The sequence below is a fragment of the Sturnira hondurensis genome, unplaced genomic scaffold (genome assembly GCF_014824575.4).
Source record: "Sturnira hondurensis isolate 20B ecotype Veracruz unplaced genomic scaffold, ASM1482457v3 Scaffold0006571, whole genome shotgun sequence".
Taxonomy (NCBI): Eukaryota; Metazoa; Chordata; class Mammalia; order Chiroptera; family Phyllostomidae; genus Sturnira; species Sturnira hondurensis.
In genome coordinates, this window is record NW_028079202.1 from 2,476,193 (window position 1) to 2,501,244 (window position 25,052).

The 25,052-nt window shown below is 41.1% G+C and overlaps 1 protein-coding gene and 1 pseudogene across 1 annotated transcript in view; both read right to left on the reverse strand.

The window, feature by feature from the left end:
* The window catches only part of ATP6V0D2 (ATPase H+ transporting V0 subunit d2), a 49,545-nt gene extending 44,624 nt beyond the window's left edge, over positions 1 to 4,921 (reverse strand). Inside the window, 2 exon segments of the mRNA XM_037050238.1 lie at positions 4,473 to 4,660; positions 4,889 to 4,921. Coding sequence (XP_036906133.1) covers positions 4,473 to 4,660; positions 4,889 to 4,921 — 221 coding nt within the window.
* An 11,436-nt stretch (positions 4,922 to 16,357) lies between these two features.
* LOC118989887 (sodium-dependent phosphate transport protein 2B-like) lies at positions 16,358 to 23,702 on the reverse strand (annotated as a pseudogene).
* Positions 23,703 to 25,052: the final 1,350 nt, after the last annotated feature.

Below are 25,052 nucleotides of genomic sequence, written 5' to 3' on the forward strand. Positions count from 1 at the left end.
TTCTTAGAGTGGAGTTGTGTAAATTTTTTTGGTGTATTTTGGAGATTAAACCCCTGTCTGAGATTTCATTGGCAAATATATTTTCCCAAACAGTTGCTTCTTTTCTTATCTTAATGTTGTTTTCTTTAGCCTTGCAGAAGCTTTTAATTTTGATGAGACCCCATTTGTTTATTCTTTCCTTTATATTTCTTGCTCTAGGGGACATATCAGTAAAAATATTGCTGTGTGAAATATTTGAGGTTTTCCCGCCAATATTCTCCTCTAGGACTTTATTGGTGTCACGGCTTATATTTACGTCTTTTATCCACCTTTAATTTATTTTGGTGTATGGTGTAAGTCGGTGTTCAAGTTTCATTTTTTTTGCACATAGCTGTCCAGTTCTCCCAACACCATTTGTTGAAGAGGCTATCTTTACCCCAATTTATGTTACTGCCCCCTTTGTTGAATATTAATGGACTGTAGAGAGTTGGGTTTATTTCTGGGCTATCTGTTCTGTTTCACTGGTGTATGTGCTTTTTTTTTTTTTTGCCAGTACCAGGCTATTTTGATTACAGTGGCCTGTAGTACAGTTGGATATTAGTTATTGTCATCCCTCCTACTTTGGTCTTCCTTCTCAAAATTGCAACTGCTATTTAGGGGCATTTATGGCTCCATATAAACTTTTGAAGTATTTGTTCTATGTCTGTGAAGTATGCCATTGGTACTTTAATAAGTATTGTATTTAATCTGTAAATTGCTTTGGGTAGTATGGATATTTTGATTATATTAGTTCTTCCAATCCATGAACATGCTATATGTTTTTATTTGTTTGTGTCTTCCTTGATTTCTTTCTTCAGTGTTGTGTAGCTTTCTGTGTAGAAGACTTTAACATCTTTGATTAAGTTTGTTCCTAGATATTTTATTTTTGTTTTTGCTATATCGAATGGGATTTTTTCTTGATTTCTGCTTCTGCTGTTTCATCGTTAGTATACAAAATTGCCTTTGATTTCTGGATATTGACTTTGTAACCTGCTGTTTTGCCAAAATCATTTATTAGGTTGAGCAGCTTTTGGGTAGAGTCTATAGGATTTTCCATGTACACTCTCATGTCATCTGAAAACAGTGACAGTTTTGATTCCTTCTTTTCAATTTGGGTGGCTTTTATTTTATTTTCTTGTCTGAGTGCTGTGGCTAAAACTTCCAATATTCAATCTACTAAGCTTCTATTCAATATATACTATTCAATATATTCAATATATACTATATTGAATAGAAGTGGTGAAAGTGGACAACCTTGTCTTGTTCCTGACCTTAATGGAAAAGATTTTAGTGTTTGTCCATTGAGTGTGATGTTGGCTGTAGGTCTCTTATTTATGACCTTTATTATATTGAGGAATGCTCCCTCTATTCCCACTTTTCTGAGTGCCTTTATCATAAATGAATCTTGTACAAAACTTTTTCTGCACCTATTGATATGATCATTTGTTTTCTGTCTTTGCTTTTGTTTATGTGATGTATTACATTTACTGACTTGCGAATATTGAACCATCCTTGCATCCCTGGGATGAATCCCACTTGGTCATGGTGTATGATCTATAGGATAGGTTTAAAACACATATTGTGGTGATAGTTTCTCATACACTTATCTCTAAACACATCAAGTTGTATACGTTCAATAAGTACAGTGTTTTGCATATCAGTCATTCCTCAATAAGGTGGTTCAAAAAGCAGATAATTTTCATTTATATAGTGCTTCATAATTTTGACAACATTCTCCCATATATAAATTTATTTATTTCTAAAAAGTTTACAAAGAGATATCAGCATTTTATTTTACCAATAAGAACTCTGAGCTCAGGCTGGAACCTCAGGTCATCTGCCTGCACCTGGCAGTGGCTGAAGACCTTTGCATCAGGGCTGGCCTCACCACAGACCCCAGTGGATTTTTTAAACCTTCAGTTAAAGAGAAGCCTAAAGTAAACTTAAATAAGCTCATATGCATTGATGCTGGATACATAATTAAATTCTCTGGACCAGGATTCTTAGCATTTTATTGGCCATAGATCCCTGGGCAATTTGGTGACATCTTTCTACAAATAATATTTATAAATATGTAGAATGAAAACAGATGGAATTTCAAAGGAAACCAAATATACTGCAATATAGTTATCAAGATAGCTATAGTTATTTATTTATTGATTGATTGATTGATTGATTTATTATTTTTTTGGTGGGGATGTGTTGGGAACTGCTCTGCCTGGTTTCAGGAGTTGTAACCATTCCCTATGGCTAAGGCTGAGTGAGCAACCTCCAGAATTCAGGCCACCAATAAGACAAAGCTTGTCTCTGGTAGCAAAGGCTGCTTCTGCTTCATCCCCCTGCCCCCAATGCATGGTTGGTTAGTAGATGGCGGGTAAGACTCCTCAGAGGAGGGGCAACATAAGCGAGACACAATCACTTGGGAGGCACTCAAGGAAGGATTCTGGCAGCTGCAGCAAAGAGGGAATGATGAACCCTTGCCCCCCGCTCTTCTGACATAGCCTGAGTCCCCATTTCCATCTGGGAGAAGCATTTCCTGGCTCTAATCCACTTAAGCCTGAAAACCTGTCATGGGGGATGTGGTGCAGCCCCTTGCCAGCTAGAGTGGGATTCAGGATGATTTGGCATAAGAAAGAATTCCTAAAAGTCCTGTGAAGCCTGTTTTGGTAAGAGTACTTTCATTCATATGATAAGGGTCCGAGCAGGAAATGAGTATGTCTCCCAAAGTTTTTGCAATCCCCTTACCTGACAGACATTGACTCAGACTAAGCCCTCAGATTCCTTTGAAATGTTATCTCTTCTTTGATCCTTGCCACCTGACACTGATTGATGAGCTTTACCTGTATTCCTGTGTATTAAAACCTGGTAAAAACCACTGAAGAAGAGGTACTTGGTCCTTCTCCTTTGGGAGATTGACCACCTTTCCTCCTCAAGTGGATTATGTCTTGGTAGTTTCATTTTTAACCGTGGTTGACGGGGGGACTTCTGGGCAAAGGTGTCCCCACAGGGAGGCAAAAGCAACTGAAATTTATTGTATTACAATTTTGAAGGCTAGATACTCAGGTTTAAGGTGTTGGCAGGGTTGATTCTTTCTGAAAGCTACGGAGAATGATTGTTTTCATTTCTCTCCCATGAATCTTTTGGCATTTCTTGGTTTATACAATAGAACTGTCATCTGAATTTCTGCCTTCATCTGCACATGAATATCTCCTTTTGTGCATGTCAGTATCTAAATTTCCCCTTTTTATTAGGATACCTTTTAAATTATGGTAGTGATACGTCCTAATCCAGTATGGTCATATCTTAAGTCATTACATCTGCATGATACTATTTCCAAATAAGGTCATATTTTGAGGGACTGAGCATTAGATCCTCAACTATGAATTTTGGGAAGACATACTTCAACCCACATCACTACCCTTGGATTTCTTGTCACTTGGGGAATAAAAGATGTAGCAGTCTTTTTAAGCCAGCAGTAGACTCTTTTCTCAAAATGTGTAGAACATTAACTTCAAGGGGCATCCTATGCAATGATAGAAATCATGTGAGCTAACATCTTTGTAATGTTGGAAAAATAGGTATGGTGCAGGGTGCTTAAATGGGGAATATTAGTGGAGTTTGTAACTAACTGATACTTAGGATGAGAAAGCTAGAGTGGTTTTTGAAGAAGGTGACATTTTTTCACAGACCTACAATCCAAGTTTATTAGATATTCTATCTTGACATAGTTTCTTTGGATTTCTCCAATTGCTGGCCATGTAAGGGGTGAGGAGGAGGATGTCCACAGAGTCTGGAGAGATGGAGAATGACTATAATCCTGTCTCCAAGTCTCACAGAAACAGGGTTAGGGAGTTAGCTGGGTAGAGCTTCCACTGTCTACTGCTCCCCTAGTTGTAAGTCTTGGGAGGCAGAGAAGAGGGAGAAAGAGAGAATATTCCTGCATGGACCATCAATATGTTAGGGTGGTCAGCAATACAAACTGTGAAAGAATTCGCAAAAAGAAGAAAATACAGAGAGTAAAGTTTTTATTTATTTACTTCCCCAAGAGATGGAAAAGGTCTAGGTGTGGGGATATACACCAGCCAGTTACCAAGATATTTCAAAATGTATAATACTGTGCTCCTGTATTAAGGCATTAAATATTATGATCAAATGATGAGAACAGTCTTTTCCATAATTTTGATAGTGAAAACACAACTGATACTTCAAAATATCTACCAGAACTGTATAAGGATCTAAAAATATTGACTTTCTATTGATAAGATTTCACCTAGAGAACACTGAACACAGAGATGTCATTGTTTTTCTGATCCAAATTCATGGACCGCTGAGTTCCTGGCCCTGGGATTAAGACCTGCTCTAGGCTTCCAGGCCCCGGGAACAGCCTCTCCCATAAGTCCCCCAGGGCCAGAGGCATTATTTCCTGTCTAAACTGTGAGAAGATTACCTTATCCTCCAGGGTCTCACAATGGACCAGGTTGATGTACTCTTGCTGGGTCAGGAGGCTGGCTTTGCACCCTCGCACAAGGCCCTCCAGGTAGCCATAGTCCACATTGAAGCACAGCTCAGCAATTTCAGTATGAGGCCGGGGCAGGCAGGTCAGGTTGGGACAGTGGTGTCCTGGGAGCCCCAAAGACCTGTACTGGTGGGCAGAGTGCTGGCCAGCACAGGAGTTATCAGGAAGCCATCTAGCGGCTGATAGTCAGCTTTTTTGGTGACTAGTTTTCTCCAGTTTCAGTGGCTTTGAACACAGAATCCTCAGCCTTGTTTACAGCAACAGTGAATAAGCTCGATGACCCATCAACTGAAGAAGCCACCAATACAAGGAAGAGGAGGGAAAGGAACAGGGTTGGGGCTGGTTCTGTCTCACCCAGAGACACAGGGTACTTCCTAGCTTTGCCATTGGAAGGGGGGAACACCTGAATGTTTTGTAAACATCCCCTTCTCCCCAGTTCAGCTTTCAAATGTCAATTATGTTTGTCCTCATTTTTTAAAGAATATTAATGTAAAGAAAGAAAAGGCCCTTTTTGAAAAAATTAAATTATGCAAATATGTCAGTTATGAGCAGGCAGATTGAAGAATCCTGAGAAGCTTATCTGGCAATTTTTGCTTGTTTTTGTTTTATACTTTAAAACTTTTTGTTATGAGACATTTCAAATATACCATAATTAACCATAAAAACACTATAATTAACCACCATGTATCCATCACCCAGCTTCAGTCATGCACTCATGGTGAATGCTGGGTCAGCTTTGTAGTGGTCTTTCTCTTTAAAGTGACAGATAGCAAATACTTTTGGCTTTGTGGGTTGATAGAGTCTTTGTTGCAACTACCCAACATTCTCCTAGTACAGAAAGCAGCCACAGACCATAGAGAAATGAATGGGTGTGACTGAGTTCCAATAAAACTTTCTTTACAAAAACAGGTGATTGGCCAGACTTGGTCCCTGAGTCATACTTTTCCAATCCCTGATTTCTGGCCTGGCCCCCTTCCTTTGATCCTGAATATTTGTCAACTAAATCCAAGATATCCTATTATTCTATCCATAAATATTTCAGTAAGTATCTCTAAAAATAAAGATCCTTTTATAATATAATAATAAAGTTATTACTTCATATAAAATATATTTACAATGTTCAAATTTTCTCAACATAAATTTTATTTTTTTACACTTGGTTTGCTTGAATGACATTTGGTTTATAGATATGACATTTGGTTTATATTCCCTTAGCTTTCTTGTAGGTACAACTCTCCTTCCACTACCCTGCTTTTTTGTGCAAGAAACTGGGTCATGTGTTCTATAGTTTTGGAATTTGCTAATTCTATCTTGAAGTATCATTTAACTTATTCCTATAAGTTGGTAGTTAGATCTGGAAGCTAGATCACTTTATGTTAGATTTTTTTTCAAGAACACTTCATATCTGTTTTGAATACTTCTATCGGGCTGTAGGTAATATCCTGTCTTTCCTTCTTTAGTTTTTAATGTCAGCAGCCATTTATGATCATCATCTAGATACAGTTTCATTGAAGTAACAAAATGATTAAGTTAACAATTTTCATTCCTTCTTTATTTACTAGCTGGAATACTTCTACAAAAAGAAACTTTGCAACATCAACTCTTGGTTACCCCAATTTACAGTTCATATAAGAAAGGCAGGTTAAGTGCTCCATTAGTTCTGTTTTCAGATCCTGAGGTGGTGGCTTTGCATCCTCTAAAGTGGCCAATATTTTTCAATAAAAATTATTATGAAACTGTGCATTTAAACAGAGTTAGGAGAGACGAAAATGGCAGTGGAGTAGGACAGAGCAACTCCAGTTCTTGTAACCCTGGGAAAAAATCCTGGCAGATTTACTGAAGAACAGCGCAATCAATTCCCCAACCAAAAATTCCCCAGCATTTATGAAAATAAGAGACCAGAGATAGTGACAAATCAGGGAGCTAGAGGTCATTGGGGGTCTCAGGGATGCAAGTAAGGACGGAGGTAGCCAGGCCATCGGCAGCCCTCGGCTGGCGCATAACGGCCCTGGAGCCAGGGCTGACACAGCGGTCCGGGCCCAGAGGCTTCCACCTGCGACCAGTGACAGGGGTGTCAGCCACAGAGGACTCATCAGGACCCAGCACCTGTGAGTAAGGACAAAAGCAGCAGTGGCAGGGCTGGCTGCCCTCCGGAGCCAGGCACCCCAGAGTAAAGTCAAAAGCAGCAGTGGGGCCAGCAGGCATAAAGACCTTGGAGCTGCTGCTGCCACAGCATCCAGGGCCCAGAGGCTCCTGTCTACAGCCAGCATCGAGCCGTTTGTCACAGAAGACTCATCGGGAACCTAGCACGTGTGAGTAAAGACAAAAGCCGCAGCAGCAGGGCCAGCGGCCCTCGGCCAGCCCAAAACACCTCGGAGCCACCACTGCTGCTGCGTTAGGGGTGTAGAGGCTTCTGTCTGTGGCCAGTGCCACAGAGGACTCATAGGGAGCCCAGCACACAGTGGAGCATTGGGCTGGGCTGCGGGGTCCTTGGAAGAGCTGGCTCCCTCCCTCGCCGTCTAGGCAAGGCTAGGGGGCAGAGACCTGTCTGTCTAGGTGTGCAGGGAGAGTGGCAAAGACAGGGGGCCATGTTCAGTTATGATCTCTGCGGTCACCAGCCCACCAGCCTGCAAGTCCAGGAAATTTGAGAGGAGCATTGTCCTAACCAGTCAGGATGGGGCTTGGGCTAGGCTGAGAGGCACACTTTCTGAAGAAGTTTTTACGGGAAAGTGGACTGAGGTGTTCTCCTGTGAAGGCAGCTTGACTTGCTTCTCACCCAGGCACAGGACTGGGAAGGACCAGTACCAGATCCCGTGGGACCCAGGCAACCTGTCGGGTGGGCAGGTGCCCACACCCCAGTCTGGTAGCCTGGCTGGTGGGCAGGTGTGCGCCTGGGCCTACAAGCCAGCTCACAGAGGGGTCCTGCCGAAAACCAGAAAAACCAGATTGCAGAGTTTGAAACCAAAAGGAGGAGGTTTTTTAAAAAACTTTTTAAAAAAAAGATTTTATTTATTTAACTTTAGAGAGGAATGGGAAGGAGAGAGGGAGAGAAATATCAATGTATGGTTGCCTCTCATGTGTCCCCTTCTAGGAACTGGCCTGCAACCCAGGCATGTGCCCTGACTGGGAATCGAACTGAGATCCTTTGCTTCACAGGCCTGCACTCAATCCACTGAGCTACACCAGCCAGGGCTTTTTTTTCCTAACTTTTTAAAAGAACTTTTTTTCATTAATCGTATATTTTTTAAATTTTATTGTTGCTGTATTTTTCGGTACTCTGTCCCACTCCTTTCTTTTTGCCTGTTTTAGTCCTTCTTCCTTTCACCCCAAACTTATTGCTTTTTCCTCACTTCTCTTGCCCTTTTTGTCTGTGTTTGTTTGTTTGTTTCTTTGTTGCTTTCTATAACACTGTAAATACTTCACAAGACATCTCTTGGGTCTTAGCCCATATTACAGTTTCCTGAATTCTATTACTGTAGTGATTAACTCTACTTGCTCACATACTACGTCTATATACAATTCTTTACTCTCACCTTAACTCAAAATCTGACCACCCACAACCTCACTGCTTTCTTGATACAACTCACAAGCCTTCCCTCCCCAACAAGAGACTTATCTTTGGTCTATCCTTTCTTAAAAGTGGCAAATTGGGTTGAAGATTACAGTTAACACTATATAGAGCCTAAACATATTCTATCTCTTCTCTACCAGCATTGACTGTAAATATCATAAAGTACTCTCCTGCTGTCATAAACCATTTTGCCTCCCCCTCCAACTGATCACACACACAGAGAGGAGTAGAAAGGAGTAGGAGGAAATGGAGAACATCAAGATACCTGCAGGAGACTGCACCACTGAATTTCACAGGTATTCTAAAACAAAAGTTCACACCATAAACCCAGGGAGTCAGAACGGATCAATTTAAGAAGCTGAGGCTAACAAGAAGAGTCTCATAAGCAATGGGAAGACAAAGAAAAAATGCCCAAATGAAAGAAAAGGTGGAAGTCTCAGAATTAATGTCAGATGAAAGAGAGGCAAGTCAGCTATCAGATATCAAATTCAAAGCACCAGTTATCAGGAAATTCAAAGAGCTCACAATGAGCTATCAGAAACTAGAGGGGAGGTACCAGAAACTAGAGGGGACCTACAATGAGCTCTCCGCAAGCTATATCAACATGAAAAAGGAAATAGAAACTATCAGCAAAAGCCAAGAGGAAATGAAGAATACAATTACGGAACTGAAGAACACAGTAGAAGGAATGAAAAGCAGAATCAATGAGACAGAAGATCGGATCAGCGAGTTGGAGGACACGGTAGAAAGAATCTCCCAGAAAGAGCAAGAAAGGGAAAAGAGGCTCAAAAAGAATGAAGAGGAATTAAGAGAAATGCAAGATAACATGAAATGTAATAATATCCAAATAGTAGGAATACCAGAAGGAGAAGAAGAAGAACAAGGGATAGAAAACCTATTTGAAAGAGTAATGATGGAAAATTTTCCTAATTTGATGAGAGAAAAAGTTGCATGAATCCAGGAATCACAGAGAGTCCCATTCAAGGAACCCAAAGAGGCCCACTTCAAGACACATCATCATTAAAATGGAAAAAATTCCAAGACAAAGAGAGAATCTTAAAGGCAGCAAGGGAGAAAAAGGAAGTAACATTCAAGGGAGCCCCAATAAGGTTAGCTACTGACTTCTCAATGGAAACACTCCAAGCAAGAAGAGAATGGCAAGAAATATTTCAAGTAATGAGAACCAGAGGCCTACAAGCAAGGTTATTTTACCCAGCAAGGCTCTCAATTAAGATAGAAGGCCAAATAAAGAGCTTCCAAGACAAAAGAAGTCTAAAAGAATATGCCTCCACCAATCCAGCTCGACAAGAAATACTAAAAGGAGTGCTTTAAGGAAAGGAAGGAAAAGAGAGAGACAGAGAGGAACTGTGCTACAAAAATGGCAATAAATAAGTACCTATCAATAATAACCTTAAATGTAAATGGATTAAATGCTCCAATCAAAAGACATAGAATATCTGAATGGATAAGAAAGCATGACCCACACCTATGCTGCCTACAGGAGACCCACCTCAGGACAAAAGACCATCACAGACTAAAAGTGAAAGGCTGGAAACAAATTTTCCAAGCAAATGGTCAAGAAAAAAAAGCCGGGTAGCAATTCTAATATCAGAGAAAATAGACTTCAAAAAAAGGGCCATAAAGGAGACCCAGAAGGTGACTTCATAATAATGAAGGGACGAATCCACGAAGAAGACATTAACATCATAAATATATATGCACCCAACATAGGAGCACCCAAATATATAAGAGAAATCCTAGAAGACTTCAAGAAAGATATGGACAGGAACACAATTTATACTAGGGGATTTGAACACCCCACTGTCTAAAATGGACAAATCTTCCAAACAAAATGTCAACAAAGATATAGCAGCATTAAACGACACTCTAGAAGAAATGGAGCTAATTGATATATAGAGAGCCCTCCATCCCAAAGAAGCTAAATGCACATTATTTTCAAGTGCACGTGGAACATTTTCAAAGATAGACCACATGATAGGACACAAAATGAGCCTCAACAAATTCAAGAAAATTGAAATCATACAAAGCATTTTCTCTGACCTCAAGGGACTGAAATTAGAAACCAAACCCACAGGAAAAAACCAAAACACCCAAAATCATGGAGACTGAATGGCGTTCTATTAAACAACGAATGGGTCAAGAATGAAATTAGGGAAGAAATCAGAAAGCTTCTGGAAACAAATGAAAATGATCTCACAAAAACCCAAAACCTATGGGACACAGTGAAGGCAGTCCTGAGAGGGAAGTTCATAGCAATACAGGCTTACCTAACGAAGATAGAAACATTTCAAACAAACAACCTAACCTGATGCCTGCAAGAACTCGAAGAACAAGAACAAAGACAGAGCAGAGCAAGTAGAAGGAAGGAAATAACCAAGATCAGAGCACAATTAAATGACATAGAGACTAAAAGCACAGTTCTAAAAATTAATGAATCCAGGAGTTGGTTTTTTGAAAAGGTAAACAAAATAGACAAACCTTTAAGTAGGCTCATTAAGAAAAGAAGAGAGAGAACCCAAATAAACACAATCAGAAACGAAAGAGGAGAGATTACAACTGATACCACGGAAATAGAAGGGATTGTAAGAAATTACTGTGAAGAACTGTATGCCAAAATATTTGAAAACCTAGGTGAAATGGACAAATTTCTAGAAAAATATAATCTTCCAAAACTCAATGAAGAGGAAGTAGAAGGCTGAACAGACCAGTACCAGCAAATGAAATTGAAGCAGCAATCAAAAAACTCCCATCATACGAAAGCCCTGGACCAGATGGTTTCACAGGAGAAATCTCCAAAGCATTTAAAGAAGAGCTAACCCTTATTCGTCACAGACTATTCCAAAAAATCCAAAATGATGGGAAACTCCCAAACTCTTTTTATGAAGCCAGCATCATCCTAGTTCCAAAACCAGATAGAGACACAACAAAGAAAGAAAACTTCAGGCCAATATCGCTGATGAACATAGATGCTAAAATCCTGAACAAAATATTGGCAAATCGCATCCAACAATACATCAAAAAGATCATACACCACGACCAAGTGCGATTCATTCCAGGGATGCAAGGATTGTTCAATATTCATAAATCAATAAATGTAATACACCGCATAAACAAAAGCAAAGACAAAAACCACCTGGTCATATCAATAGATGTGGAAAAAGCTTTTAACAAGGTACAACACCCATTTATGATAAAGGTACTCAGCAAAGTGGGAATAGCGGGAGCATTCCTCAATATAATAAAGGCCATATACGAAAGACCTACAACCAACATCATACTCAATAGGCAAACACTAAAAGCTTTTCCACTAAGATCAGGAACAAGACAAGGTTGTCCACTTTCACCACTTCTATTTAATATAGTATTGGAAGTTTTAGCCTCGGTGATTAGGCAAGAGAAGGAAATAAAGGGCATTCAAATTGGAAAGGAGGAAACAAAACTGTCATTGTTTGCAGATGACATGATAGTGTACATGGAAAATCCTATAGACTCTACCAAAAAACTGCTTGAACTAATAAATGAATTTGGCAAAACAGCGGGTTACAAGGTCAATATCCAGAAATCAAAGGCATTTTTGTATACTAACAATGAATCAGCAGAAGCAGAAATCAAGAAAAAAATTCCATTTGATGTTCCAAAAACAAAAAATAAATATGTGGGAATAAATATAACCAAAGAGATAAAAGACCTGTGTGCAGAAAACTACACAACACTGAAGAAAGATATCAAGGAAGACACAAACAAATGGAAACATATACTGTGTTCATGGATTGGAAGAATTAACATCATCAAAATGTTCATACTTCCCAAAGCAATTTAAAGTTTCAATGCAATACCTATTAAAGTTGCATGGCATATTTTAGAGACATAGAACAAACACTTCAAAAACTTATATGGAACCATAAAAGACACCAAATAGAAGCTGCAATGTTAAGAAAGAAGAACAAAGTAGGAGGGATCAAAATACCTGATATCAAACTGTATTACAAGGCCACTGTAATCGAAACAGCCTGGTACTGGCATAAAAACAGGCACATAGACCAATGGAACAGAACAGAGAGCCCATGATTAAACCCAACTCTCCATAGTCAATTAATATTCAACAAAGTAGGCAGTAACATAAAATGGGGTAAAGATAGCCTCTTCAACAAATGGTGTTGAGAGTACTGGACAGCTATGTGCCAAAAAATGAAACTCGAGCACCAACTGACACCATACACCAGAATAAATTTAAGGTGGATGAAAGACTTAAATATAAGCCATCACACCATTAAAATCCTAGAGGAGAACATTGGCAGAAAAATATCAGATATTTCACGCACAACATTTTTACTGATATGTCCCCTAGAGCAAGGAATATAAAGGAAAGAACAAACAAATGGGATCTCATCAAAATAAAAAGCTTCTGTGCAGCTAAGAAAACAGCATTAAAATAAAAAGACAACCAACTGTATGGGAAAACATATTTGCCAATGTTACCTCAGACAAAGTTTTAATCTCCAAAATATACAAAGAACTCACATGACTTCACTCTAAGAGGACAAATAACTCAATTAAAAAATGGGCAAAGATCTTGAAGAGATGTTTCTCCAAGGACATACAGAGGATCCAGAGACACATGAAAAGATGCTCAATATCACTTGCTATCAAAGATACGCAAATTAAAATCACAATGACATACAACTCTGCACTGGTCAGAATGGCTATCATAAACAAAGCAATAAACAACAAATGTTGGAGATGGTGTGGGGAAAAGGGGACTCTGGTCCACTGTTGGTGGGATTGCAGACTGGTACAACTATTATGGAAAATAGTATGGAATTTTCTCAGAATACTAATATTGGACTTGCCTTTTGACCCAGCAATTCCACTGCTGGGATTGTATCCTAAGAACCCTAAAACACCAATCCCAAAGAACCTCTGCACCCCAATGTTCATAGCAGCACAATTTACAATAGCCAAGAGTTGGAAGCAACCTAGGTGCCCGTCAGTAAATGAATGGATCCAAAAACTATGGTACATATACACAATGGAATTTTATGCTGCAGAAAGAATGAAGGAGCTCCTACCTTTTGCAACATCATGGATGGAACTGGAAAGTATTATGCTGAGTGAAATAAGCCAGGTGTTGAAGGACAAATACCATATGATCTCACCTTTAACAGGAAGCTAAACAACAAAACAATGAAGCAAGCAAAACATAAGCAAAGACTCTGAAATAGAGAACAGGCTGACAGGAACCAGAGGGGAGAGTGGAGGGAATTTCAGGGGGAATAGGGGAGGGATTTAGAGGAACATATATAAAGGATACATGGACAAAAACTGAGAAGGGTGGAAATGGGAGGAAGGGGATAGCACGGGGGTGGAATTGGATGGGAGTAATAGATAGACTGTACTTGAAAAATAATTAAATTAAAAAATTGGAAAAAATATAAAACAAACCCCAATTAAAAAAATAACAGAGTTAGTATGTTCTTTTGATATAACTGTGGTGGTCTTTGTCCCAGGCTCATTGTGTACAATGTGCCCACACCTGGAATCAGCCATTTCTTTGCCATCCCTTATGTGTGTTGAGAAAAAGACAAGTTTCTGCAGCACAGTGGGTAGTGTGGTAAGTGGTGCCATGCCCCACACTGCACTGGGCGACAGGTTCTATGAGAGGCTGCGCTCAGCACAGGGAGGGTTTTTGTGGGTGGGTCCAAGGTCACCTTTTTAAAATTCTTCCTCCATTACTTAACTTTTCTAATTAGAAGGTATCACAACAAAACAAACCTTTATATTGGTCCAAGAAAAACACTGTGTCAAAGAACTAAGTGTTAAAGCCACACGAATTGAGCATCTGCTACATTCTTCAAAAAGTCCCAACCTGATTCAAATGGATTTTAGTGAGAAAAACTAGAAAGCATGTGACAGCTCATGATAAGGGCACTTCAAACAAACCCAGATGCTTTGGCACTGATTCAGGGACACTCCTGCTTTAACTTGCTTCTCACAGATGGAAAAGGGTCTGTGAATTGTCATCAGATGTTCTGGGCCCTTAAGCCAGAAGGGTTCTTATGTTTGAGGTTAGGGTTGGAAGTCTACATTTTGTTGGTTTTGGATAATTCAAAGTTTTAAGGGTTTTTTAATATTTTATTTTTCCTGAAAACTATTTCAGCTGTTGGCTGGCTACATGAAATCCATCCCCTCAGTGACTTGTAAAGTGCTATTTGCTCTAATGTTTTTATACAGTATTAATTAAGTCTGAAGTACAAAAGTTTTATTGTTCTTCAGTGATTTTATAATGGCAAGAGTTTTTAATTCTTTCTCTCATTAGGAAAGAATCAATAATCACTCATAATATTTAGATATAGTATATATGTAGGTATCAACTAAAAAGCAAAGGCAAAAAGCTCAAAATCTTGGAATGACTATTTATTTCAAAAGCTTAAGGTCATTAATTAGCATATCTCATCCAAATTTTATATCAACTTGAAAATAAATGAATAATTGCCTGAACAAGATGATTATTTTTTCCTATACTTTGTTCTGTCTTTATTATTTTCTTTTTTGCTCACCAATGCAATGCATATTTTTCTTGCAGACATCCAACCATGACAGGAATTTATGAGATGGGAATTCTTCTAGTACCAATCTGAAGAGATAACACTTGTACTAGGTTGGGTGAACATTGAAAAATGTTATTTAAACTTCAAAATAATTTGCTGCTCAAGGTGCCAGAATTTTTTGAAAGGTCATTTTGTCTTTGAACCACAAGAGGTCATCATAACATCATAGTGAGAATCTTTTCATTTGTTTTACCTTTCCTGTACACTTTTTCATTTGGAAAATACCACATCTAGAAGTGGCTTCCAGTTACTTATACTAAGAGATTTATTTCCATACCCCCCTCTGCCTCAGAAACCCTGCTATTTCCCATCCCTCAAACATCACTAGCTTCATCATTAATATAAGTAAGCACTTCTTTTCTTCTTCCTAAACAGTGAATTACTTTAAATTTTTTTTATCTGTTATTTCACAGTCTGGCTTCATTTAACATACTTATTCAAAGATTTATAACATTACAAGATGTTCTGTGAAATGGGGTGGGGCTGGGGGTGAAAAGCCCTATGAACAAATAGGTTTGAGAAATGCACTAGATAGTAGATCCCATCTTGTACCATCAAAATGCATATTGCCATAATGAAGTCTCTGAGAAGTCCTTTGCTTAACCTTGAAAAAGCATTTTCCAAACAATGGACTGGACAAGGCTTCCCTCTGTTTGGGTACTTCATGCTTTTAACAACCTGAAGAAGTAATATTCTTTGGCACATTATTTGGTTAATTCTGATTTATAACATTAGTTTTTTTAATGTTACAAAATGTATACATCACATTCTTATCTAAGTATTTGACTTATTTATAACTTAAAAATTATATTGTTTTGAATTCAGGTATTTTTTTCCCAGAAGACTCAACAGGGATGATTTTAATCCAACCAAAAGTGGCACTAGGCTTTAGCTATGATGGTCAATTTTGCTTCCAAAAAAAGCCAAATTAAAAAGAGTCCTCAGCCATTTTAGTAGAGAAACCTCTTCCCCAATCCCCATGCTGGCCACTGCTGAACTGCCTTGCTCTCATCCTCCATCTGCTCAGTTCAGGAACAGGATCGCTCTCCTCTTAGGAAGTTGAAGCAACAGGTGAGCCAAAATGCATCCTGGATCTCTCTGAAGCTCCCATGTGGCTCCCATCCTGGAAACTTGAAGGCACAGCTTGTAAAACGCTTGGACTAGCCCAGGTGATAAAACCTCATCATGGAACTTGGGGAGCACTGGGAAGAGAAAAAGTCCCGTACCTGTGTTCTCCAAGGTCTATTTCCCCTGACTTGGGCGGCTCTGGGGCCAAGACCCCTGAGAGGCAGCTGCTGTTGGTTGAAGCCAATCTTTGGTAAAAGGAGAATTTTATCACAAGAAAAGTATATGTGTATGAATGCATCTTTGAAAATCTCTCACAAATCTCTCCTTTAGGACTTCAGAAAAGGATGGTTTAAGTCTGAAAATAACTTCTATTGGCCAACCCACCTGAGTGCAGGGTGGGTGGGTGTTGGGATCATTTTTCTAGCTGCTGCCGTGCAAAGGGGAATGAGTCAGAGCTGCTGCTGATACCATTTCTCACTGAGGTGGAGATTGGCGCGTAGAACCAGGAGGGAGCTTATGAGACTTGGGGCTCCTCCTCCTGCCTAGGGGCAGCCGCTAAAAGGCCATGTTGCTGAAGATGGTGTTTGTGTCCAGGGCATTCACTTGGGACTTAGGGACCCCATCCTGTGCCTCGCCCACCATGGCGTGGGGGGGTTAGGGGGCTTGATGTGGATGTCTGGTGCCTCCTCCTGTTCCTGGCAGCCCTTGCTGCATCAGCAGCATGTGGGGCAGCAGAGCAGACAGCAGGAACGTGGTCCTAGGGCTTCAGTGAGCACATGCACAAGGACAGGAAGTTCCAGATCTGGAACTTACTAGGCAGGATGCATGGGCAGCAGGACTGCAGGAGCTTGAGCAACACTACCAGAAGGATCAAGAGATTGATGGGCACCCACATGCCCACCAGCACTGGGCACCCAGCCAGTGAGAAGCCAAACACTGTCAGTGGGACCAGGCAGAAGAAGATGACCAGATGGAAGATGGCAAGCCAGTGGTACATAGCTGAGGTGCTGCCCAGCCTCTTGGCCAGGAGTATGGGCGGATGGGTGAATGGGACTGTGTACCACAGCAAGATACCTGTAATGTTGAAGAAAAACTGGCACAGGGAAATCTGGAGCGAGCTCCTCAGGCTACTACCTGGACTAGCTAAGGCAGCCATAACAGTGGTGGTGGTGGTGCTGAAGTTGGCACCCAGCATGAGGGAATATGCCCTCTCAATGGTGATCACACCGATACCTATCAGTGGGGTCATGGTAGACGTGAACACAGAGCTGCTCTGTGTGAGGAAGGGCATGCCTGCCCCCACGAGGATAGCCAGATGGCCAGTCAGCCAGACAAAGGGAAAAGGTAAATTGGTGTTGACTGATGGTCTTCTTAGTGACAACAGGTACTTGCCCTTTGAGCACAGAGCCCAGGAGCTTGACAATCATGATCAGACAGTCACAGAGTAGGAGAAAGGAGACCTCCAGCAGAATGATGCCAACAACAACATCCTCAAGGCTGGCATCCTCAAAGATGTGGTGGCATTTGGAAATATTCTCCCAGTGGGTCATGCTCTTGATGGTCTGGGTGTGGAAACTTGTGGGGGCAACTTTTCTCGAAAGCTCTCCTGTCCACCATGGATGAAAGTAAACATGACATGATGTGATCTGCTTGAGGAAGAGAGGTGTCTGGTCCCTCAAGAGGAAAGGGCCGTGAGCAATGGCCAGTTTCTCAGGGAAAAAAGGCATTGAGCCCCCTGCTCCAGGGGCTTTTATTGGATTGTAATACACAGGAATACAGGGCAGCGAGGATCAAACAGTAGATAACATTTCAAAGAAATCTGAGGGCTTAGTCTGAGTCAGAGACTGTCAGGAAGAGTTTTAGTTTCCTGCTCCAATCCTTAACATATGAATGAAAGCACTTTTAACAGAGCATATTTCACAGGTTTATCAGGAAGTCTTTGTGATGCCAGATCCCCCCCAACTCGGGTACCCTCTGGCAAGGCAAGGAGCTGTACCCCTCCCCATCAGGTATTCAGGCTTAAGGGGATTAGAGGCAGGAAGCCCTTCTCCCAGAGGACATGGGGACTCCCACTATGTCACATAGCCATAGCCAGGGAACAAGAGTACATTGCTCTTTGTTGCAGTGCCCTCCCCCCAAGCCCTTCCATGAAGGCCTCCCAAGTGGTCGAGTCTGGCTTAGGGTGCTCCCTGCTGTGAGCAACTTACCCATCGTGGACTTCGGACCATGCTTTGGGGGCAGGGAGAAAACTGAAGCAGCATTTCTACCAGAGACAAGGCTTGTCTCCTGCGGCTCACATTCCAGAGATCACTCACAGCCTTAGACATGGGAGATGGTTTACAATTCCTGAAACCAGGCAGAGCGGTCCACAACAGAAACTGTCTGTCCAAAGGAGGGAGGGGGAGGTGATGTTCTCGATAAAAGGGATGGTGGCATTTATCTGAGTCACATTGGTAAAGGTTTTGCACCAAATTTTTTTTCCATTTTTTAATTTAATTATTGTTCAAGTACAGTTTTCTTTTACTCCCATCCCAGCCCACCCCCAGTGTTCCCCACCTCCCTCCCATTTCCACTTCCCTTAGTTATTGTCCATGTGTCCTTTATACTAGTTCCTGTAAATCCCTCCCCTTTCCCCCCTGAAATTCCCTCCCCTTTCCTCTCTAGTCACTGTCCCCCTGTTCTTTATTTCAGTGTCTTTGTTTTTATTCTGCTTCCTTGTTTGTTTTGTTGCTAGCTTCCTGATAAACAATCCCTGATCTTCCTGAGATCATATGGTATTTGTTTTTCAGCACCTGACTTATTTCACCCAGCATAATGCTTTCCAGTTTCATCCATGCTGTTGTAAAGAGTAGTAGCTCCTGAGACTTCCACCAAGATGGAGGCAGAGGTGGAAACACTGTGCCTTCTCCCACAACCAAGTTTGAATACAACAAAGGTTTGGAGAAACAAAGACACAACCAAAGGACAGAAAATTGAATTATACGGAAGTCCGACTACATCTAACCGTTCAACGGGACGGTAAGAGGGGCGGAGCCAGCAGCGAGCAGGGTCGGGCAGGACAGGGCCCCCGACCCAGGTGCGCAGGCAGACGGGAACCAGTTGGGGTGCGGGGCAGACCGCGGGCGCATATTCGCGCACAGTGAGACAGACCACGCAGGCCCCAGGGGGCGAGGGCTGACGGTGGTGGCACACTCGCGTGCAGTGGGACGAAACGCATGGGCCCGGTGACGGCAGCAACTGCGGCACCGGTGAGGGCCGTGGCGGCAGGTAGCGGACAGGACGCCATAGTACCTCTTTGACCCCGCCCCCAGATACAGCGTCACAACCCAGCGACTTAGTTGCCCTGTTCTAGTGAACACTTGAGGGCTCTGATCCTGCTATGGAACAGGCACGAACAACCCGAAAGATGGCGCAAGAAGAACTCAAAGTCCCAGAGCCAATAACTCTAAGCGACCAAGAAATTGCCAGCCTCTCAGAAGCACAATTCAGGACACTATTTATCAGGATGCTCACAGAACTGGTAGATTATAGTCACAAATTAGAGGAACAAAGTCACAAATTAGAGGAACATATGAAGGCTAAACTAATTGAAATGAAGGGAGATGCACAGGAAACCAATAGTGATGGAAAGGAAACGGGGACTCAAATCAATGGAATGGACCAGAAGGAAGAACAAAACATCCCACCAGAAAGGAATGAAGAAATGAGAATTCAAAAAAATGAGGAGAGGCTTAGGAACCTCCAGGACATCTTTAAACGTTCCAACATCCGAATTATAGGGGTACCAGAAGGGGGAAAGAAACAGCCACGAGTGGAAAACGTATTTGAACAAATAATAAAGGAGAACTTCCCCAGTCTGGCAAAGGAAATAGACTTCCAGGAAATCCAGGAAGCTCAGAGAGTGCCAAAGAAGTTGGACCCAAGAAGGAACACACCAAGGCACATCATAATTACATTAGCCAAGACCAAAATGAAGGAGAGAATCCTAGAAGCATCAAGGGATAAGGGGACAGTCACCTACAAAGGAGTACCCATCAGACTGTCAGCGGATTTCTCAAAAGAGACCTTACAGGCAAGAAGGGGCTGGAAAGAAGTATTCCAAGTCATGAAATCCAAAGACCTACAGCCAAGATTGCTTTATCCAGCAAAACTTTCATTTAGAATGGAAGGACAGATAAAGTGCTTCTCAGATAAGGTCAAGTTCAAGGAGTTCATCATCACCAAGCCCTTATTATATGAAATGCTAAAGGGACTTATATAAGAAAAAGAAGATGAAAAATATGAACAGTGAAAGGACAGCAAACACACAGTTATTAACAACCACACCTAAAACAAAAGCAAACCAAGAGGACAGCTAGATCAGGAGTGGAACCATAGAAATGAAGAACACATGGAGGGTTAGAAACAGGGGGGTGGGAGGGGGAGAAGGGGGGAGAAGGCACAGAAAATAGCATAGATGGTAGGTAGAAAATAGATAGGGGTTAGGGCGAGAATAGTGGGGGAAATATAGAATCCAAAGAACTTGAGACACGTGGTTATAAACTAAGGGGGGGAGAATGGTGGGGGAGGGAGTGTGCAGGTGGAAGGGAATGAAGGGGGAGAATAGAACAACTGTAATGGTATAATCAATAAAATATATTTTAAAAAAATTTAAAAAGAGATAAAAAAAGAGTAGTAGCTCCTTCTGTGTCTGCTGCATAAAATTCTATTGTGTAAATGTACCATAATTTTTTGATCTATTCATTTACTGACAGGCATCTAGGTTGCTTCCAGCCCTTGGCTATTATAAATTGTGCTTCTATGAATATTGGGGTGCATAGGTTCTTTGAGATTGGTGTTTTAGGGTTCTTAGGATATAATCCCAGCAGTGGAATTGCTGGGTCAAAAGGCAGGTCCATTTTTATTTATTTTTATTTTTTAATATATTTTATTGATTATACCATTACAGTTGTCCTACTCCCCCCATTCACTCACCTCCACCCTGCACACCCCTCCCCCACTACTCTCCCCTTTAGTTTATGACCATGTGTCTCAAGTTCTTTAGATTCTATATTTCCCCTACTATTCTTGCCCTCCCCCCTATCTATTTTCTACTTACTGTCTATGCTATTTTCTGTGCCTTCTCCCCCCTTCTCCTCCTCCCACTCCCCTGTTGCTAACCCTCCACGTGTTCTTCATTTCTATGGTTCTGCTCCTGATCTAGCTGGCCTCTTGGTTTGCTTTTGTTTTAGGTGTGGTTGTTAATAACTGTAAGTTTGCTGTCCTTTCACTGTTCATATTTTTTATCTTCTTTTTCTTATATAAGTCCCTTTAACATTTCATATGATAAGGGCTTGATGATGATGGACTCCTTGAATTTGACCTTATCTGAGAAGCACTTCATCTGTCCTTCCATTCTAAATGAAAGCTTTGCTGCATAGAGCAATCTTGGATGTAGGTCTTTGGATTTCATGACTTGGAATACTTCTTTCCAGCCCCTTCTTGCCTGTAAGGTCTCTTTTGAGAAATCCGCGGACAGTCTGATGGGAACTCCTTTGTAGGTGACTGTCCCCTTATCTCTTGCTGCTTCTAGGAATCTGTCCATTTTAATCTTGGGCAATGTAATTATGATGTGCCTTGGTGTGTTCCTTCTTGGGTCCAACTTCTTTGGGACTCTCTGAGCTTCCTGGATTTCCTGGAAGTCTATTTCTTTTGCCAGACTGGGGAAGTTCTCCTTTATTATTTGTTCAAATAAGTTTTCCACTCATGGCTGTTTCTTTTCCCCTTCTGGTACCCCTATAATTCAGATGTTGGAACATTTAAAGATGTCCTGGAGGTTCCTAAGCCTTTCCTCATTTTTTTTGAATTCTTGTTACTTCACGTTTTTCTGTTTGGTCATTTCTTCCTTCCTTCTGGTCCACTCCCTCTATTTGAGTCCCAGTTTCCTTTCCATCTCTATTGGTTTCCTGTGCATTTCCCTTCATTTCAATTAGTTTAGCCTTCATATGTTCCTCTAATTTGTGACTAAAATCAACCAGTTCTGTGAGCATCCTGATCACCAGTGTTTTGAACTGTGCATCTGAGAGGTCCGCTATTTCTTTGTTGCTTAGAGTTATCAGCTCTGGGGCTTTGAGTTCTTCTTGAGCCATATTTTGGATTGTTCATGTCTGTTACATATGAGGATTGGAGCCCTTGGTGTTCAGGGCGGAGTGACCCAGTTGCTGGGTTGTGACACTGTATGTGGGGGTGGGGTCAAAGAGGAGAAATGGCAGTCCCCTCTGCTGTTTCCCACTGCTGGAGCCTGCGTAGTCTGTCTCACTGCTCACTCCATTCCTGGTTTATCTGTGCATGACTATGTGACCATGGCCAGCCCGCGACCCTGCGCTCTCACTGGGTCTGCCCAATGCTACCCCAGCTGCCTGGGCACCTGGGGTTGGGGGAATCCTTCCTACCCAACCCTGCTCCGCTGCTGGCTCCGCCCCTCTTACCCATCCAGTTGAATGGTTCATTGTTGTTGGACTTCCGTATAGTTCAATTTTCTTTGGCTGCTTCTTTGTTTACTAAACCTTTGTTGTATTCAAACTTGGTTGTGGAAGAAGGCACAGTGTTTCCACCTATGCCTTCATCTTGGTGGAAGTTGCAGGTCCATTTTCAGTTTTCTGAGAAAATTCCATACTGTTTTCCATAATGGTTGTACCAGTCTGCAATCCCACGAACAGTGGACTAGGGTCCCCTCTTCTCCACACCCTGTCCAACACTTGTTGTTTGTTGCTTTGTTTATGATGGCCATTCTAACTGGTGTAAAGTGGTACCTCATTGTGGTTTTAATTTGCATCTCTGTGATAGCTAGTGATACTGAGCATCTTTTCATGTGTCTCTGGATCTTCTGTATGTCCTCCTTGGAGAAATGTCTGTTCAAGTCCTTTGCCCACTTTTTAATTGGGTTGCTTGTCTTCTTGGAGTGGAGTCATGGAAGTTCCTTGCATATTTTGGAGATTAAACCCTTGTCTGAGGTATCATTGGTGGTTTTGCACCAAATCTTGATCAAAGTCTTCTTTTGAGCTGCTTCATTGTTCATTGCAATTTGGCTGATTACTTTTTTTATCCATACCCTTGCTTTGCAAGGGTATCTGTGATGACTTTCAGAAATGCTGGGGTGCCTTCTCTTTTTTTTTAGCAGGGAGGACTCCATAGTCAGGTTAGTCAGGACCTCCAGGTAATGGGTGGTGGCCTCCAAGGGCAGCAGCACCAGCACAAATAGCCAGTTGAAGAAGTCGTGGACAGTGGCCCTGGCAAAAGCCCTTTCGAACAGTCTGGTCTCCTGTCTGCATGAGTAGCATGGAGGTGTTGGTGATGGAAGTCCCAATGTTGGCTCCCATGACAATGGGGGTGGTAGCCCACACCATCAGGAGTGAGGAGGCCACAATGCTAATGACTGATGGATGTGGAGGTGCTAGAGCTCTGCACCATGGTGGTCACCAGCACCCTGATCACTAACCTCGCCATGGGGTTGGACGTGATAGAGTTGTTGCTGAAGAACTTCACAGCCATTTTTCCTCCAACTGGCTGGAAGGCATTGTTGAAAACATCCAAAGAGCACACAAACAAGTAGAGGGATCCCAGAACCAGAATGAACTTCCCAATCCCTTGGAAGACACACAGAATCTTTCCTTCTCTCTGACGATTTGATCCCCTGGAGCTTAAGCTTGGGCAGGTCTCAGGGGTGATCCAAGTCTGTGGGTTCCTTTGGGGGCTCCACAATCAGGGCAGCAGTGAAGTGCAATAGCAGAAATTTAATCTTGGTCAAAACAATCCCAGTGTCATTTTTGTCAGTCTCCTTGTCTTTCCCAGACCTGGTGATCCCTTCTATGTACTTACTGGGGTTGGGCTGGGTGTTTTGCACCTCCATTTAAGGAGCCATGGTCTGGCAAGGATGCAATCAGGTAGAATTCTTTTCTGTGAAAGAAGGCACCACGCCTTACACAGGGTATAGCCAAGGTATAGCCTAAATTCAGGTATATTTAAAACTTAATAACTTTAGCATGATTTCTTCTCTTCTCCACATAGTTACCATTTAAAAATTTTTTTCTATCTTGATGGCAGAGATCTCATGGCCTGTTTTGCTAGAGTGGTAGTTTGTGTGGCAATTAGATGAACTAATGATGAAAAATTCACCAGCAAAAATAATAAATAAATTCTTATGCTGAGAACTCTATTTCTATGAGAAAGTATGAACTAAGCAAAATGAAGTACTATATGAAGGAAAGTCATTATTTTACATATTATAAGTCTAGGAAAATGTCACAGAAGAAAGATTTGTAATTAGAAAAGGTTTTTATACTAACAAAACTTATTAAATGACCTAAAAGATCATTTAATATAATGTAATACCAACTGCAAAGATAGGGAAGAACTAATGGCTTTTTGAGGCTAATCATTAAATTTTATATCTCCAAATATTAGAAATAATTTTTCTAGTAAAGAAAAATGGGCCCACATACAACTCTAATTAACTAGTTCTATTTCTGCAAGATATAAGGTTTTTAAAAAATGATTCTTTTACTTAGTTTGCAAATTTCTTTTTAAAATTATTACAAAATAGGTTTCAAAAATATTTGAAGTGCTTTTTCTCTCTTTTTCTTGGAAATTTCTTCATGTAAGAATGCTTCAGTTGCCACAAAAACAGAATTATAAAACATCTTGGAAATAACAAAGAACTTAGGAACATCAACAATGGACTTATTACCTTAAAGGAAGGGAAACCCAAATTCTGAAAGAAAGGTTAAGGGATTTTTTACCTTTTAACAGAATCATGTATCAATAATAACAGAACTGGGGAATAAAATGAAGGAAGATATTCTGACTGTTGGATTATGATTCATTCCACTATTTGAAAAGCGATTTATAAAGTATTCATAATTTTATAGAAAAATGAGCGTATTACCACACAATTAACCTTAAAACTATATTGTCAGATGTTTTTGTTTTTTGCTTTTTCCCTGAAGGGAAAACCTTTCACCAGAGAGTTCTCTTTCCACCACTAGATGGCAGGCTAGTGAACACATAATATGGGACCTCATTTGTATGTCTAGAGAAGTGAATAGGGTCAAGGGAGAGTGGTCAATTACAAAGTCACAAAAGATAGGAGGCGAGAGTGGATGTTGCAATCTTGAATGTGAAATATGCAGGTCTGTGGGCAGGCTGAAAATTCAAACAGGATCTCTCCGTTACAGTGTTGAGGGAAAATTCCTTTTCTGGGAAATCTCAGCTT